This window comes from Ictalurus punctatus, chromosome 18 (assembly GCF_001660625.3).
Source record: "Ictalurus punctatus breed USDA103 chromosome 18, Coco_2.0, whole genome shotgun sequence".
Classification (NCBI taxonomy): Eukaryota; Metazoa; Chordata; class Actinopteri; order Siluriformes; family Ictaluridae; genus Ictalurus; species Ictalurus punctatus.
Genome location: NC_030433.2, coordinates 25136331 through 25152864, shown reverse-complemented (window position 1 = coordinate 25152864; position 16534 = coordinate 25136331). Strand labels below are relative to the sequence as shown.

Here is a 16534-nt window from a genome sequence, read left to right as displayed (position 1 = left end):
CTGGCAACACCTACTCCTAATTGAAGGAGTAATGACTATTCATAAGCCACATAATCTTCACATTTGCTCCATGATGTCTCAGCTACCACTCATTTCTGGGGGGGTGGACACCACTAAAATCTATCCTACAAGCTTGGAAATTATGGCAGGGTTTATCATTCAAATGGAAAAATTATGTACAGAGAGACTGCATGAGAACACAAGCAAGATTATAGAATATTTATCATTAAAACTTTATCAATAAATAGCTTTTACCTTCTAAACACACACACACACACACACACCTTATTTCATAGTATTTTGCTTTCATCCTGTGTGTGTGTGTGTGTGTGTGTGTGTGTGTGTGTGTGTCCTCAAAAATGTGGCTGTTAAAGACATTATTAAATCTTTGATACTTTGCTCTGGAGTTGTAGGGACAATAAATTATATCTATGTGGTAGATGATTGTGGCTAGTGTGACGTAGGGTTAAAATTTAAAGTAGCATACTGAACTAGTTTTATAACTATTGCCCATTTCACAAACATGGGGGACAAATATGGAAAATATGGGGGACATGGCACATAATCATGTGTTTCTCTTTATATTGGTAATTTATTTCGTTTCCAGTCATGTGGTCTGCTTTCGACTTTTGTCTCAAGGATAAAATTTTGAGTTACAAACAAATATGGAGAATACTAACTTCAGTATGTATTAAAGCATTTTTCTTTTTTCAGCTCAACTTGGAGAAATAATTCTTGTTTTGGATGGGTGAATTCAAGACCGACTTAGACCAACTAAACATAGTATAAGCATTTATGAGCCAACCACATCAAAAGGTTGCAAGGGAAAAAGCAGTACAATTACAAGCTGCCTTAAGTAGTTTGCTTGAACCAGTCTGGCTGTTTCACCTACGTCATTAAATCTGTATGAAAAGTATTTTCCTTAAAATAAACCAGAGTTCCCATAGAACAAATTTATCAAAAGGTTTTATTAGAGCAAATACTTTTCTGAAATACAAGAGCTATAATGTCACATAGGACTACATATTTACAGTATACATTAATTTGCCCTAATAACATTTGCATTTGCATTTGCATGTAGAATTATCCATTAAGAATTTATCATAGTTTGCATTCTAAAAAAAGTTAATGCCTCATTAAAATGAAGTGATGTCATTATATTTATTGGTAATTTCCTTTCTCGTGTTATCATCATAGCACCAAAGCACCTTATTTCCTCTCTCACTCTCACTCTTTCTATGTGACTCTATGTTCAGAGTAATTACCTGCACAGGCATGGCGCTGAACAAAGCAATTAGGGAGGGGCTGTAAATAGGAGGTCTAGACTTGATGTCTCTCTCTTACCCCTCCTGACCCCCCTTCTCCCTGCCTATTTACCCCAGTAGGTTATTCTTACGCTTAAAACAAACACACACCACAGCATATCACTTTTAATCCACTGCAGATAAAAGACCACACAGAATCGAAAAATGCCAGCTCTATTTTTAAAAAACTTGATCAGAGCATTATTTGCAACACTGCAGTCATGTTGGCTTTAAAATGAATTCAGGTTGAACATGCTAGCACCTCCCATCAGCTGAGTTTTTTATGAGTTTTTACGAGTCAGAGAGAAACAGCCATAATATAGAAAATCCTAAGATTTAAGGGATGGTATATGAGTTGTACTGTGTTTAATATCAATTTCAGTGCTAGTGGCTACTCTGTCATGCGTGGTGTCAGGGTTGGATTTAGTAGAGCATAATCTCGCAACCTCCAGCATTCACTAGATAGTCTAATATGTTTAATCAATAAACACATCAAAGTACTGCCTACTTTTACTGAAATAGGCATTTTGTTCATGTTTTAATTTGAAATTCCAGCTCTTTAGATATGAAAATCTAAAACCAGCATGTCAAACCACAACAATAATAAATCATGACAGTCCTCACTCAACTTGCATACATAAGAAAATGACCAAAATTAAGCAAAATATGTCATTTACCCACATGAAAGTGTTTTATTATTTAGTATTTCATTATTTAACTATGTCTTACATAGAACTCCACAATTTTAAATAGATTAGTAGATGAACCAATTAATTTATACTGAGTTCAGAATTAGTGTAGCCATTGGGGTGGCATGGCAGCTCCCTATGACACACATGTTAATCCAGTGAACTTCATTAAATGCCTGATATGTTAACATGCTGTATGATTAAAATTATGCTTCAATACTTGTGCCTTGTTTTTGAGCATTTTAGATGATTCATTAATTCATCTTCTAACTATAAAGTAATCACTGTATCCTGGTCAGATCATAGTGGGATCCAGAACCTATACCAGACACACTGGTCGCAAGGCAGGAATGCATCCTGAATGGTACACCAGTCCATTGCAGTGCTCCATTAACACACATTTTCACATACTGATTCACACCTAGGGCAATTTAGCATAGCCAATCCACCTATTGGCATTTTTTGGAAGAACATGCACAGAAATTCCACACAGAGAGTAACACAAGCTCCAACTGGGGATCCAGGAGCTGTGAGCAGGCAACCGTACCTGCTGTACCACCCTGTTTTAGACATATGTTTTTAAACAGTATCATCAAAAAGGTATACAATAAAGTGATATAAAAAGAGGTATTAAAAATACTGTCTAGAGATGTTTCCTCATGAGCACCATAATCCCTAAAAAGAAAGTCACAGACCTGCTTTAAGAACAATGGACCAAACCTAGTGATGTTTCATCACGTTATCAGAAAAAATGTTCTCATTATTTTTCGCAGGTGAGAGCTCAATGTGCAGATTTCTCTGCCTTTCTTTTCAATTCCTTTCCTTTTTGGAGTTACATCTGGAGCTAATCAGCTCATTTCCTGACTAGTATTACAGTGAACAATTATCTTTAGATCAGGAGACAGCAGAACTTGAAAGGGACTTAGTAGCAGAGGGTCCGCAGCAGACAAAACCTGCTGCAAACAAGATGCAGAGCCAGACACCAGCTGAGCAATGGCCTCCAGTTCAGCAATATTATTGGGTTTGCGTGCTGCCACCTTCTTCAAATCCCAGCAGACATTTTCTATGGGGTTCAAGTCAGGTGACTTGTAGAATCTTGTAGAATCTTCAAGGACTTCTCCTGAAACCAAGCCTTGGTGGAATTTGAGGTATACGTAGGATCATTGTCCTGTTGGAAGGTCCAATGACGCCCAAGCTTCGGTTTCCTCACAGACAGCATGACGTTTTCTCCTAGGATTTCCTGATACTTCAATGAATCCATCTTGCCTTCCACACACTACAGGTTTCCAGTGCCAGAGGATGCAAAGCAGCCCCAGAGCATCACCGAGCCACCACCATGCTTGACTGTGGACAGAGTGTTCTTTCTTCATTTTTCTCCCACCAGAGCCATATCTCCCTGCAGTTCTTGCCTGGTTTCCTGCTGAAGCTAAGCAAGGTTGAACCTGGATGGGAGACCTCCTGGGGAAAACTAAGGTTGCTGCTGGAAGTGGTATTAGTGATACCAGCAGGGGGTGCTTACCCAGTGGTCTGTGTGGGGCCTAATTCCGCAGTATAGTGACACAGTGCTGTGGTCATTAAAAATCCCAGGACACTTATAGTAAAAGAGTAGGGCTATAACCCTGGTATCATGGCCCTCTAATAATCCCCATCTCTGTGTTGGCTACATCACTCTCTCCTCTCCACTAATAGTTGGTGTGTGGTGGGCATTCTGGCATGCTATGGCTGACGTCACATCATCCAGGTGGATGCTACACTATGGTGGTTGAGGAGGTCCCCCCCATACTATGTAAAGCGCTTTGAGTGTCTAGAAATGCGCTATATAAATGTAACATACTGCTGGTCCATCATGCCGAAAAGTTCCACTTTTGTTTTATTGCTCCACAGAACAGAATCTCAAAACTACTGTGGCTTATTTATATGATTTTGAGCGACTTTTCTTGTGGTGGTGAATGTCTTGGAGTTCTAGCATGGAAACCTTCTGCGTTTAGTACGCACCTTACTGTGCTCACTGAAACCTCAGTGCCTGTTGCCACCAAATCTTGCTGCAGGTCTTTTGCAGTCACTCGAGGGTTTTTCACGACCTGCCATCTCAGAAATCTGCTTGCAGCCGTTGATAGCTTCCTTTTTCTGCCCCTTCCAGGTATTTCATACATTTTCTACCCCTAGCCAGTTCAGGTATTTCATGTGTTCCAGCTCAAGCACACCTGGTGCAAATAATGAAGCCCTTGACTAATTGCATCAGGTGTGCTTGAGACAACACCTGTTTTGCATATTTGTGCTGTTTTGAGGGATTCTATTCAGGGGGTTGAATAATTTTGAAACTGGAGAAATCGTTATAAGTTGCATTTCATTTGAATTTGAGGAAAACACTTGAAGCATTCATTGTGTTGAACTATTTCAATTGCTTTTGTTTGTCTATTGCAAACAGCTGAAAGTATGTACATTTTGACAATAAACCTAATTTGCAATGAAGGTTGAAGAGCAGAAGGTTATTCTTTTTGTTCTGTTTCTTATATATATATATATATATGTTTGTTTATACTAATAATCATACTAAATTGTTTTAGAAATTAAAACAAAATCTAAGATAGATCAGGCCACCTGAGTAAACACACAATACAGTTATTTACTGGAGCAAAAAAGTTATCCAGTATTAACTAGGCCTATGTGAATATGTATTTGCCACAGTAGTTACTAATTCTCCAAATCTATGAACCTGCATCCATAATGGGTTTCAGCTGGATTAGACGCAACCAGGCCTGATTACTGCAAACCCTGTTCAATCACATCAACGCTTAAATAGAACTTTGTCAACAGCATCAAGTTGGTTAAAAGGTCTTACCCAGTAATACACTATGCCAAAATTATGAGAGGCATTATCTCCAAATGGAAAAACTCAGCACAATAGTGAACCTTCCCTGAAGTGGCCAACCTTCCAAAATTCCTCCAAGAGCACATGAATGACTCATCCAGGAAGTCACAAAAGAGCCAAGGACAACATCAAAGGACCTACAGGCCTCTCTTGCATCAATAAAGGTCACTGTTTATGACTCCACTATCAGAAAGACATGGGGCAAAAATGGCATCCATGGAAGAGTGGCAAAGTGAAAACCACTGCTAACCCTGAAGAACATTAAGGCTTATCTGAATTTTGCAAAACACACCATGATGATCCTCAAACCTTTTGGGAGAATGTTCTGTGGACTGATGAATGGAAAGTGGAACTGTTTGGAAGACAGGGGTCCCGTTACATCTGGCGTGAACCAAACACAAAATTCCACAATTGATGTCAAGTAGAAATGCTTTTGTTTGTGGTGAGTGAATGTGAGAGTAACATATATATATATATATATATATATATATATATATATATATATATATATATATATATATATATATATATATATATATATATATAAGCGTATATATATATAAGCGTATATATATATATATATATATATATATATATATATATATATATATATATATATATATATATATATATATATATATATATATATATAAGCGTATATATATATATATATATATATATATATATATATATATATATATATATATATATATATATCCTTCCATTCATAGAACAACTAATATCACTTCCAGTTCCACTGATCTGAGGATTCTTTTCAGGTCTATTACACATACAAACATCAGCAAAAGTGCTTTTTCTCTGAGTGGGTGTGTTGGGTCACTAGTATTTTAACTTGTGGGTGGAGGTCTCCTAACAGTTGTCTCTCTGCAAGGTTACTTTCTTTTTGGGGGTGATGCAGTAATATAGCATTTACATTTTACATTTACATTTATTCACTTAGCAGACGCTTTTATCCAAAGCGACTTACAAATGACAAAAAGCACACTCCCTTTCACTCACACCAGCCCTACTGAGGCTGGCGTCTCTCACTCATTAAACATAGTGGGTCAGACATGAACAGGCTGCACAAGGCCGGAAGGATTGCAGTAATGAAGGGGGCACCCACTGACAGGGTGTCAGATGACCCACTTGCACTATGGTGGCGTTTTGTCACTTTAGGTAGGAGTCTGCACTTGAAATGACAGCAACAGCGGTTGTGTCATAGTTTATAATAATAATAATAATAATAATAATAATAATAATAATAATAATAATAATAAAAAGTAATAGGTAAAAACAACAAAGAAAATCTAAATCATGCACAAGTAACATTTGTAGATTAAAAATTCTTTAAAACACAATAATTTTAACTTTGTTTGATTTTATGCTCTGTTATCAATAGCAAATATCTGATTTCATAGACTTGTCAGAACAATTTTATTTAATTTGTCTTCATTTCATGAGTATGGGGGCAATTATAGGGCAGCAAAAGACATATCCTTCCGTGTTCTTAAGGAATAATTACAGCATGCTGGTGTCTTCACCTAAATTAAAAGCCTGTCTCCAGGCAGTAAAGCCTTGTCATAAATCAAGTCTTCTCCTCATTGCATGATCCTTGACTGTGAAAAATGAGAGGTCAATTAAAGGGCTCTTTGGTATACACAGAGGCATTTTACATGGAACTCCAGTCATAAGGGTTAATGGCTTCATCAGTGGAAGAGTTCTAGCATGGCGGTGATCCATGATTCTACACCAATGCACTTCGAAACTTAAAAAAGTATCAGACCCAGGAAGAAGCTGACTTAGGTGCCCCTGCTAACGTTAATGAGGGTTATCTTTGAACGTTTGATGGAACATTGATTTGCCATGCCATTTCAGAGTTGTTGCACTTGACTATAATTTTGTGTGAACCACAAGAAATCAAAAAAAAAAAAAAAATTTTATTGTATTAACTGATAATGATCATGTTCCTTCAGTGACATTAGTTGTAAAATGTGAAAATTAGTGCATTCACAGGAACCATATTAAATAAACAAACAAAGGGGCTTCCAACCAAAATTGACAATATGCAGCCCTTTTAAAGCAAAGCTAAAACTTGCAGCATCTCATTCAGTCAAAAATAGCATTAACTACAGCAATGACTCAGACAACAGGATGCCTTCCCTATTGTCAGTTGTTGGGTGCCTGTCATGTTTCACATTACACAATATTTTTTTGTCTTTAAGTAGTAGCTCTTCTTTTTTTGAGCTAATTGAAGCTGGCGCCATACTTCTTAACAGCTAGTAATTTTCTTTCATTACAGAAAATGCTTGCTCATAAGAGATGGCTTCAGAAGCCTAATGTGGCCATTATAAAAAACAATGTGTTGACAGTTGATGTCAACCTTGCCAAACCTTTTCATTCAACAAAGTAGTGGCACAAATTGGACAAAAGAAGGTACTGCAGCTACCAATGGCATATGCTTATCTCTCCTGCAGCATAGCATAAGCATAGATTTTAGGGATGCCCAGTATACTCTATGTTAACTCTACAAGCAAACAAACAGTTGTAGCTGTATCTTCAAGCTTTGCTATTCACAATGGAGGATGAAGCCACCGATCACTTTACCAAGATCCGCAACAAGCATACAATTATGTCTTTTTTGTCATTGTTTGTTTGGCTGCACATTGTTCTATATCATCTAAACTGAAGATTTTCTGTAGCACATGGTGGTGCTAAATGTGAATTTTTGATATATTCAGTGCGGCTGCTCTGTACAACACTTTTTAGGCACATACACAGCGTGTTTCTCATTCCTTTCATTGCAGTAATTAACACCAAAGAAATTAGACATAATTACTTACTAAAACGTCATTTTAAAGCAACCTCAGTTATTTATAATTAGAATATAATTTATAATTAATCTTTGGTACCTGTCACTTAGTGTAATGTGTCTGCATATACAAATGGTGTTATTACAAATTTAGCCAACATCAGTTGAATTGTTTTATCGTATTCATGTGGGCATGTTTTAAAGTCAGGCACATTTTAATTAATAAGCAAAATCTGTACCCAACTTTACTTAATTGAATTAATACAATTTAATTATAACCCTAACCCTAGATGTTGTATTTGTGGGTATTATTCTGTCATTTATTGGACTTTGTTTTGTTTTGGGAGCTGGAGCATTTATACCACAGTCTACAATAAAAAGGACTTCCAGAAAGCACCCATCTTTTCTTCATCTGGAAGCCTCCAAACTTCTTTTGATTCCTCTAAACAATGTAATGAATTACACAAATTCTATGAAGGGCATAGGATCATAGCACCAGTTAAAAGAAAGTAACACCCACAGTCTCTCTGTCTTCCTTTCACTGTCTCTCATTGCTGTCAGAAGCCAATCAAAACAAGCCCAAAGTCTGGTGGTCATTTCCATTGGTTAAGTATGGCAGCCAATGAAAATCACATGACGTGGGTGGTCTTCATTTTAATAAATATTGTTGTTTGGTCAAAATTGTTAATTTAAAACAGGTTTTAGAAATTGAATACTGCAACAGTGCATTATACTGGCTTTAGCAAAATAAATAGTGTGTGATAACTTACCACTGCTTAAAGGTTTGCTTTAAATCAATCATCTCATTGAGTGATGAGCATGATTAGTCAATCACTGTAGTATGTTAGTTAATAGCTAAAGGTTATTAGCTAAACTAATTTAATTGAAACATAAAAATGGATGTGTAAAGAGAGTATGATGGAAGAGTTCTTGCACAGTCCAGCATTCCACCAATTCAAAACTCATAAAACTCATAATTACAGCAATTAAGGTGTGTCCAAACATACTGAGAAAAAAAGACAAGCATCTTTCTTTTACAGTTTCCTCTTTATCAGAGGCCAAAACATTTCCTTTCTTTTATCAAGGCCAAAGAGATGGAAGAGATCGGCAGGAAGGAGGATGTCTCGGTCAATTTCTTACAGACTCATCCTCAAGGGGCTATCATCTACTAGTCTGAATTGAAATCTTAAACCATTTCAGAATTCTATCTTTTTCTCTGTCTCACCTGTTATTTTCTCTAACATAGGATTTGTCATACATGTTCTATCAACTCCCATGTCCTTCAACTGTAAATGTGTGTAAACCTGATATCTGTCACTACAATTAAGCAGGCTTTCTCTGTGAACCTACAGAATGACCCAGATTGAGTTTGACAAGGTGCTTGAGGCTAAAGGGCGTGATGGGTCTGTGTGTATGTGTACTGCGTATGTGTGTGTGCATGCCGAGCCGTCAAACTGCCACAGTTTCTCCCCTGAGGAGAGGCTCCTTTCATCTCCCCGCTCACTGGCGCCTTCACAAACCTCAGATTGTCTGTGAAATCACCCTGCTTAATAAATGCCAAGGCCTCTTGGGAACGGCAGTCTCATAGAATCTCGCCCTGCAGCTTTGGCTCACATACACATGCACAAAACACACTCTTGCAAAAACAAATGGATCTGTTCAACAGGCAACTGATTGCCTGTGTAAAATTTTATTAAAGAGAAATGCATATTTTAAAGTGGCAGGCCTTTTTAAAATTTTTCTGTCAGAGTAGTAAAAATGGGGTCATGAGTCTAAAAATGTAAGTTAGCAACAGTTATTGTTTCCAATGTTATTTTTATGATATGCAAACATATCCAATCGAGAGCCTGGATTGTAGTGCTATGTTTCAGCACCTCTGAATACAACACTGGTCCGTTTATGTGAACTGACCAAGTTCCTTATGCCCCCATTCCTACCACTGAACTGTATTGTTCATTATTATTCAAACTGATATTATACGTGTACTAAATAACATAAGATCATTAGACAGCGGTTCCATGTGAAGCAAAGTTGTGACTGGTCATCTAAAAGTACGACAACAGTATTAATTAGGGGTGTAATGATACAGCATATAATTTCATTCAACACAAGGCTCTCGATTTAATACATCTACACATCAAACAATACATTCAACTGCATAATAAAGTAGGTTATTTGTCAGAAAATACTGCTTATATTATGTGAGGTGTAATAAACATTTAAACTTAATCAAACCCACACTCCCTCCTTTGAATAATTTCCTCTTTATCTCGAATCAGGAGATTCCCCCAAGTCTGTAAGGTCATGTGTAAGGGAAGCAGTTCGGCTTCCTGGTAAGTTACAACATTGATGGCCAGTGAGTGAAACCATTACAGTGTGCCACATAAAATATGTGTACAATACACCAGCACTACTGCAAACATACAGCTAATATGATGGAACACTAGTGTTTTTTTTACTAACCGGAAGTATAAGCCACTTCCTAATCAACGGCGCATGACGTCATACGCACGCTAGCATTAGCAGCCACCTAGAGTCACCGACAATGACTTTCTTCAGTTTACTGTTCATGTCAGCGTTACCTTTTATTCCCAACATGACCTCAGTCACCATCAGACGGAGGAGAAATCATCACGTGACTGAGGAAGAAAGTCCTCTAAGGCAGGGAAGCATTTTATATTAAACACAGCAGAGATCAAACTGATGCACGAGCATAAAATTATGTTTATTTCCAAAATGCTCCACTGTGTGTAAGGGGCAGGGGAAACTAGTACAAGCTGCTTAAGAGGTTTAATTTAATTAATTTTAAGTTTATTGTCATTATATGCTGTATTTGCGCGCTTGCAGTGTAACTTCTGTCATTTATTATAATGGAAGTGATCTGTTAGCAACGAGGCCGCGTTGCTGATCACGTGCGGTGTAGACGCAGTGATACACAGTGGGAGCGCAAGTAAGATCTGTAATGTCAAATTAAAACATTATGATCAAAAGTAAACACAAGTAAAATAATATGTCTAAAGGCAGTGAAGAACAGAAACCACAAGGTGGAGTGAAAGTGAGTTTTTATTATTAATTTAGGACTGTAGTTTAATTCAGTGCTTTTTGTGCATCCATAAAAAGTAATGCATTATATATATATATATATATATATATATATATATATATATATATATATATATATATATATATATATATATATAATGCATTACTTTTTTTACTTTTACTTTAAAAATGCATAATGCATATAATCTAATACATTACTTGTTTTTATTTACTTTATATATATATATATATATATATATATATATATATATATATATATATATATATATACACACATACACACACACACACACACACACACACACACACACACATTTATTTTAGTTTATATTATATATACCCTAAGTATTTATGCATTCTTTTCTATGGATGCACAAAAAGCACTGAATTAAACTACAGTCCTAAATTATTCATATATATTCTGGTGTGTGTGTGTGTGGGTGTATTGGGTTCTTTTCAGTCTTATATAACTGGACAAACAGTTGTATAAAGTTTTAGTCTGAAGTTTATATTCGTAACACTCAGTTTGTGAATTTTATTTTAAATAAACAAAAAAAAGGTATAGAAAGTTTGCCCACCATTAATCCCCCCCGCCATTAATCAAAAAAATAATCAGCCAACTAATAGATTATGAACAGCCCTAATGCACACACACACTTTCACACAGAGCAAATTCTCTGCTGCATTCAGGTAGCCTTTCCTCACTCATTCTATCAAGGCTATAGAAATCACTGTGGCGTTCAGTCAAGTATCATATCTGGTAGTGGAGAATTCTGCAGGATTCAAAAACACATTGAGGGCTACAGAGAACTCAATGGAACTAGCTAACATCAGAATGAAAAAGAAATGTTCTTCAGACATACCACGCAAAGTCACACCACAAAAAGCTAGGCTTATTTAATTGCGTTCCATTCTAATGAACACCTTTTGTTTTGTTATATGCTCCTAAGAATCTGAATAGAATTCATTGAATTAATGTTAAGGTTTCATTCAAGTTTCAATAATTGCACTTTTATAATGTTAAATGTTTTTAATCAACTGAAAATGTAACCCTAACACACAATACAGTCAATTCTGGCAATACTTATTTTTGCTGCATTATTTTTGTGTATTAATTTTTTTTTTCCAATATCCCATACAGAGCTAGCATTAGACAGCTACATAACAACATATATGTGGCCTTATATACACCAAGTATAGAAAAAAAAAGAAGAAAAATTACATTCAGAGTGAGATTAGATCAAATACAAGTATATCTGTATTATAATAAACCTTACAACCTTATAATATTAGCAAGTTAGCTATCATCATGAGCTGTCATCATCAGTAAAGATTTCCAAACATTAGGTAGACAAACCTAAACACACACTCTGATGTCAGTTAAAATGTAAATTAAGACACTTGTATTCATTTGTCAGTAGAGATTTTTGCCTGTTATATGTGTTAAACCACTAAATGAGTTATAAATAAATACCCAGTGCAAGAGTATATAGATGATTCCATGCAAGAGCATAAAGCATTCACTCTGGAGAAAAATGTGAAACGCAACAGTATTGATTTTCATTTGTGATATAATCAGTCTTTATTGCTCACATATACAATGAAATTCTTTTCTTTGCATACCCCAGCATGTCAGGAAGTTGGGATCAGAGCACAGGGTCAGCCATGATACAGCACCCCTGGAGCAGAGAGGGTTAAGGGCCTTGCTCAAGGGCCCAACAGTGGTAGCTTGGCAGTACTGGGGCTTGAACCCCAGACCTTCTGACCAGTAACCCAGAGCCTTAACCACCAAGCCATCACTGCCCATATGCAGATAACCTGCCATTCATACACTACGGACACTTTGGACATGAAACCGGAGTACCCGGAGGAAACCCCCGCAGTACGGGGAGAACATGCATACTCTGCACACACATGGTCCCGGCGGTAGTCGAAACCCCGGACCCTGGAGGTGCGAGGCAAACGTGCTAACCAATAAGCCACCGTGCGCCCAGGCTATTTTTATTAAACAAAAAAAATACATATTAATTTAAGAAGCTCTACTTTTCAGTAAAACACATTGTCAATATGTCACAAATGAAAAGCAATAATTTTGCATTTCATGTTACTTCTTTTTTTAGAATCTTCTCCATATGAGAGCACTGCTTTGTGTGTAAAATGGAGTTCATGGTGGACATTGTTTAAGACATACCGTGAGTGCTGTATCATGGACATCTGCCTAGACCAGATACTTTCTGTAGTCCTGTTGCACATCTCTAACTGTACACCAGGACAGGATGGAGAGAGAGAGAGAGAGAGAGAGAGAGAGAGAGAGAGAGAGAGAGAGAGAGAGAGAGAGAGAGAGAGAAAGACATACCTTGTTTTAACCTTGTTAGAGAAGCTGTACTTAGAACTTCTGCAGAATTCTAGGTGGCCTACATTACAAGCTGTTGTAAATTATGTGTATTGTAGCCTATAGAGAAAAAAAAATATGTATTTTAAAACGATCAGTGTTACTTGGCAATGTATGAACAAAATGTATATAACCTGCATTTTCTGTAAAGTTGTTTACTGTGTATCTGTAATTCATGTATGTATACAATCAAATCATCAGTTACTTCGGTAAGGTCAGCGGTCTAATTGCAAACTCTCGACCAGCCAATCACAAGCGAGCAAGCAGAGCGTTAAGTTTTGGCTGCAGATCAGACGAGGTTCCTATTGGTCCAGAATTTCAGGCTTGTTCCGTCGGGGGTCAAAGGCTACCTGTGAGGCACGCGAGTCAATTGACTGAAAGCGTAATCGCGGAAGACTCGTTAAAGCTGCAGTGTCCATCACTCCGAGTTTGAGAGAAAGAGATAAGCGAAACGGCACGGACAGAGGGCGGTGATGGAGCAACGCAAAGCTCAGGCTCCGACTCTTTCCTTCAGCGTGGAGTCGCTTATAGCCTGCGAAAAAAGCATCAAGGAGCGGCGGAAAAGTTCGGAGTATCCGTTCGTACAAAGTCAGGTTTCATCGCATCAAAACACGGAAAATGTCCGACAGCACTGTGTCCAAACTTCATTCGTCAAATCGGAGTCTCCGGAGCCTGAGGATTTAGAGGCTGCCTGGGTAACTAACTCTGCGTATTCACACACACGTAAGTTTCCCCGTATCTATTAGCCGACATTTCTTTTAAATAAATGAATGTGATAGACGGTAAACGCTGGGAGGAAACCGTCTTATTTAAATGTGTAGAATGTCAGTATATTTAACAATACTGAGTCTAGCCTACATTAAACTAATCTGTATCATAAAAATATCGATGTTAGAACATCACAGTGGTTATATATATATATATATATATATATATATATATATATATATATATATATATATATAGAGAGAGAGAGAGAGAGAGAGAGAGAGAGAGAGAGAGAGAGAGAGAGAGATCTTGCTGGTCTGACTTTTGTCTTCCGTAGGTCCAATGTAGGGCAACACACAGAGAACATTTTATTTAATTTTTTTGTGATTGCAATGCTAGACATTATTAGTCCCTTCATAATATTATGTACATGTTTACTTAATTTTGCTCATGTGCCAGTTCACCAGTATGTTTACAGACAGCGAGTCAATGTATGGACTGTACAATTTGACTGAACCCAAAAGGAGTCCTGTGTTCCAGCAAAGCAGCACGATTGTAACATTGTGTGGTTCAGAAACCACTCAAAAATGCTGTAAACCAACATCAATGTAACTAATTACAAGCACAAACTAAGATAACATTTAGTGTAGTGCTAACTCCCAACTTGGTTTTAGGTTGATGGTATCCTCGGTCCCTGACATAGTATGAGGAAGTTTTCCATGGAAACTACAAAACAACAATGCTGTATGTAATGTCTACATAACTATAACGATTTCAGTTTTTGAACATGCAAGGGAACATGAGAATAATAATAATAATAATAATAATAATAATAATAATAACTGTACCTGTATGGCACATTAAAAAAAAAATATCTCCAACAAGAGAGGCAGAATCCTGCTGTTTTTTTATTTATTTATTTTATTTTTCAGATGGACACAGGGAAGTGATGCATATGTGTATGCAGATAAATAAGTCACAGTTGCATGTATGCATTTACAGAACTGTTCCAGCATGATCCCAACTGGTTTAATCCTTTTTTGAACATCAGTATAGTGCAGTTATTACTATATACAATAAATATTTAAAATCTAAAATCACTGTTTCTGTTCATCACATTGCTAAAATCCTAGCACAGAAATGGGAAACTCCACACTGTTCTAAAAACTGATCAGTGATTTGTCAAATAACCCCGTAAAAAGTACAATAACAGTCTGTTTTTTAACCTCGTTCCACAGGGCAGGTGAGTCCACAGTGTACACTGCGCAAGCACAAGTCCAACCGCAAACCACGCACACCTTTTACCACAGCTCAGCTACTGGCACTTGAGCGCAAATTCCACCAAAAACAATACCTGTCCATTGCTGAGCGTGCTGAGTTTTCCAGCTCACTCACACTTACAGAGACTCAGGTGAAGATCTGGTTCCAGAACCGCCGTGCCAAGGCCAAGCGACTTCATGAGGCTGAACTCGAGAAACTTAAACTGGCTACTAAATCTCCACTGACATCAGGTCCATCCTTTTTTGATGTGGCACTGCCTGTTGGGCAGCCACTCTTCAGCAACTCGTTTCCTTACCAGAGGCCCCTGGTGCCTGTTTCGCCACTCGGAGTATATGGAACACCTCTTGGATATGGCTTGTATCACCTGGCATGAAGGGATGTAATGGAAACAGCCAAAAAAAAAACTAAACTAAAACCAGTCTGTGAATGCAAACTACTTGATCAATCAGAGATCTCAAAAGTGCCTGACCTGGAAAGAGGACACCTTTGCCTTTAATCCATAACTGATTGATTTTATATCATTACTGTATGGGTGGATGCATTCATTGCTTTGTATTTATATGTGTATGTGCATATGTGTGTACAGTATGTGCTTTTTATTCATCTTAATGTAATGTATTGTAATTCAAATAATTCTTTCTACATCAAATATTGATTTAGTGGTACTGTTGATTGATTTCTGCTGTTTAAATAATTGGTTTTATTTCCATTTGCTTCATACCTCAACCTAAAAACAAAATGCAGTTTAATTGTCAAAGCTGAAGACTCAGTACTTAGATCCTTTGTGTGGTAAATTAATTAAACATCAGTTTAGTTTTCCAAGGATTGGTATTAGCTTTCACCACTCACTTTATAAAATGTATAGTTATTCATTGTTACATTGCTTTACGTTACATTCCTTTGTGGCCATACTATTTTTCTACTCCGTTTTGCATATACTGTTTTTTCCCCCTTTGAGTCCTTTGAAAATGGTCACATTCTACAGATAAAACAGAAGTTATTTTTTCCCCAAAATAGAATAAAATTATTACCTATGGATTATTACTATATAGTAGAATGTATTTCCTTTTTCTCATAAATGGAAAACAACTTGCACATATCATGTAGGCTTTTTGAATCTTGGCCATGACCATATATTTTCAAGGTGATGTGCTGCACAGTAGCATAAAGCTTTTCCACGCAGCACTTCATCCTGCAAAGGACAAAAAATATGTAGAGGTGTTTTTCTCTAGGGCTGTCAATTTGAACATATTAGTTGCATTTCTAAGATAATAAAGCTCCATGCCAAAACAGTTTGTTGCCTATAGCACACTTCCATTTGAGTGTTTTTAGCTATAGATGACATCAGGCTGTGTGGGTTTTTTTAATAGTTGTTTTTTGTTTTGTTTTGTTTTTGTTTTTTAAAGCAAGACC

At 36.9% G+C, this 16534-nt stretch overlaps 1 protein-coding gene across 1 annotated transcript; it reads left to right on the top strand.

The window, feature by feature from the left end:
- Positions 1 to 13309: 13309 nt before the first annotated feature.
- On the top strand, positions 13310 to 16165 carry msx2b (muscle segment homeobox 2b). The gene is made up of 2 exons (XM_017491944.3): positions 13310 to 13855; positions 15079 to 16165. Exons 1-2 carry the CDS (start codon positions 13606 to 13608, stop codon positions 15492 to 15494), a joined length of 666 nt encoding a protein of 221 aa, XP_017347433.1. The 5' UTR covers positions 13310 to 13605; the 3' UTR covers positions 15495 to 16165.
- The last annotated feature ends 369 nt before the right edge of the window (positions 16166 to 16534 follow it).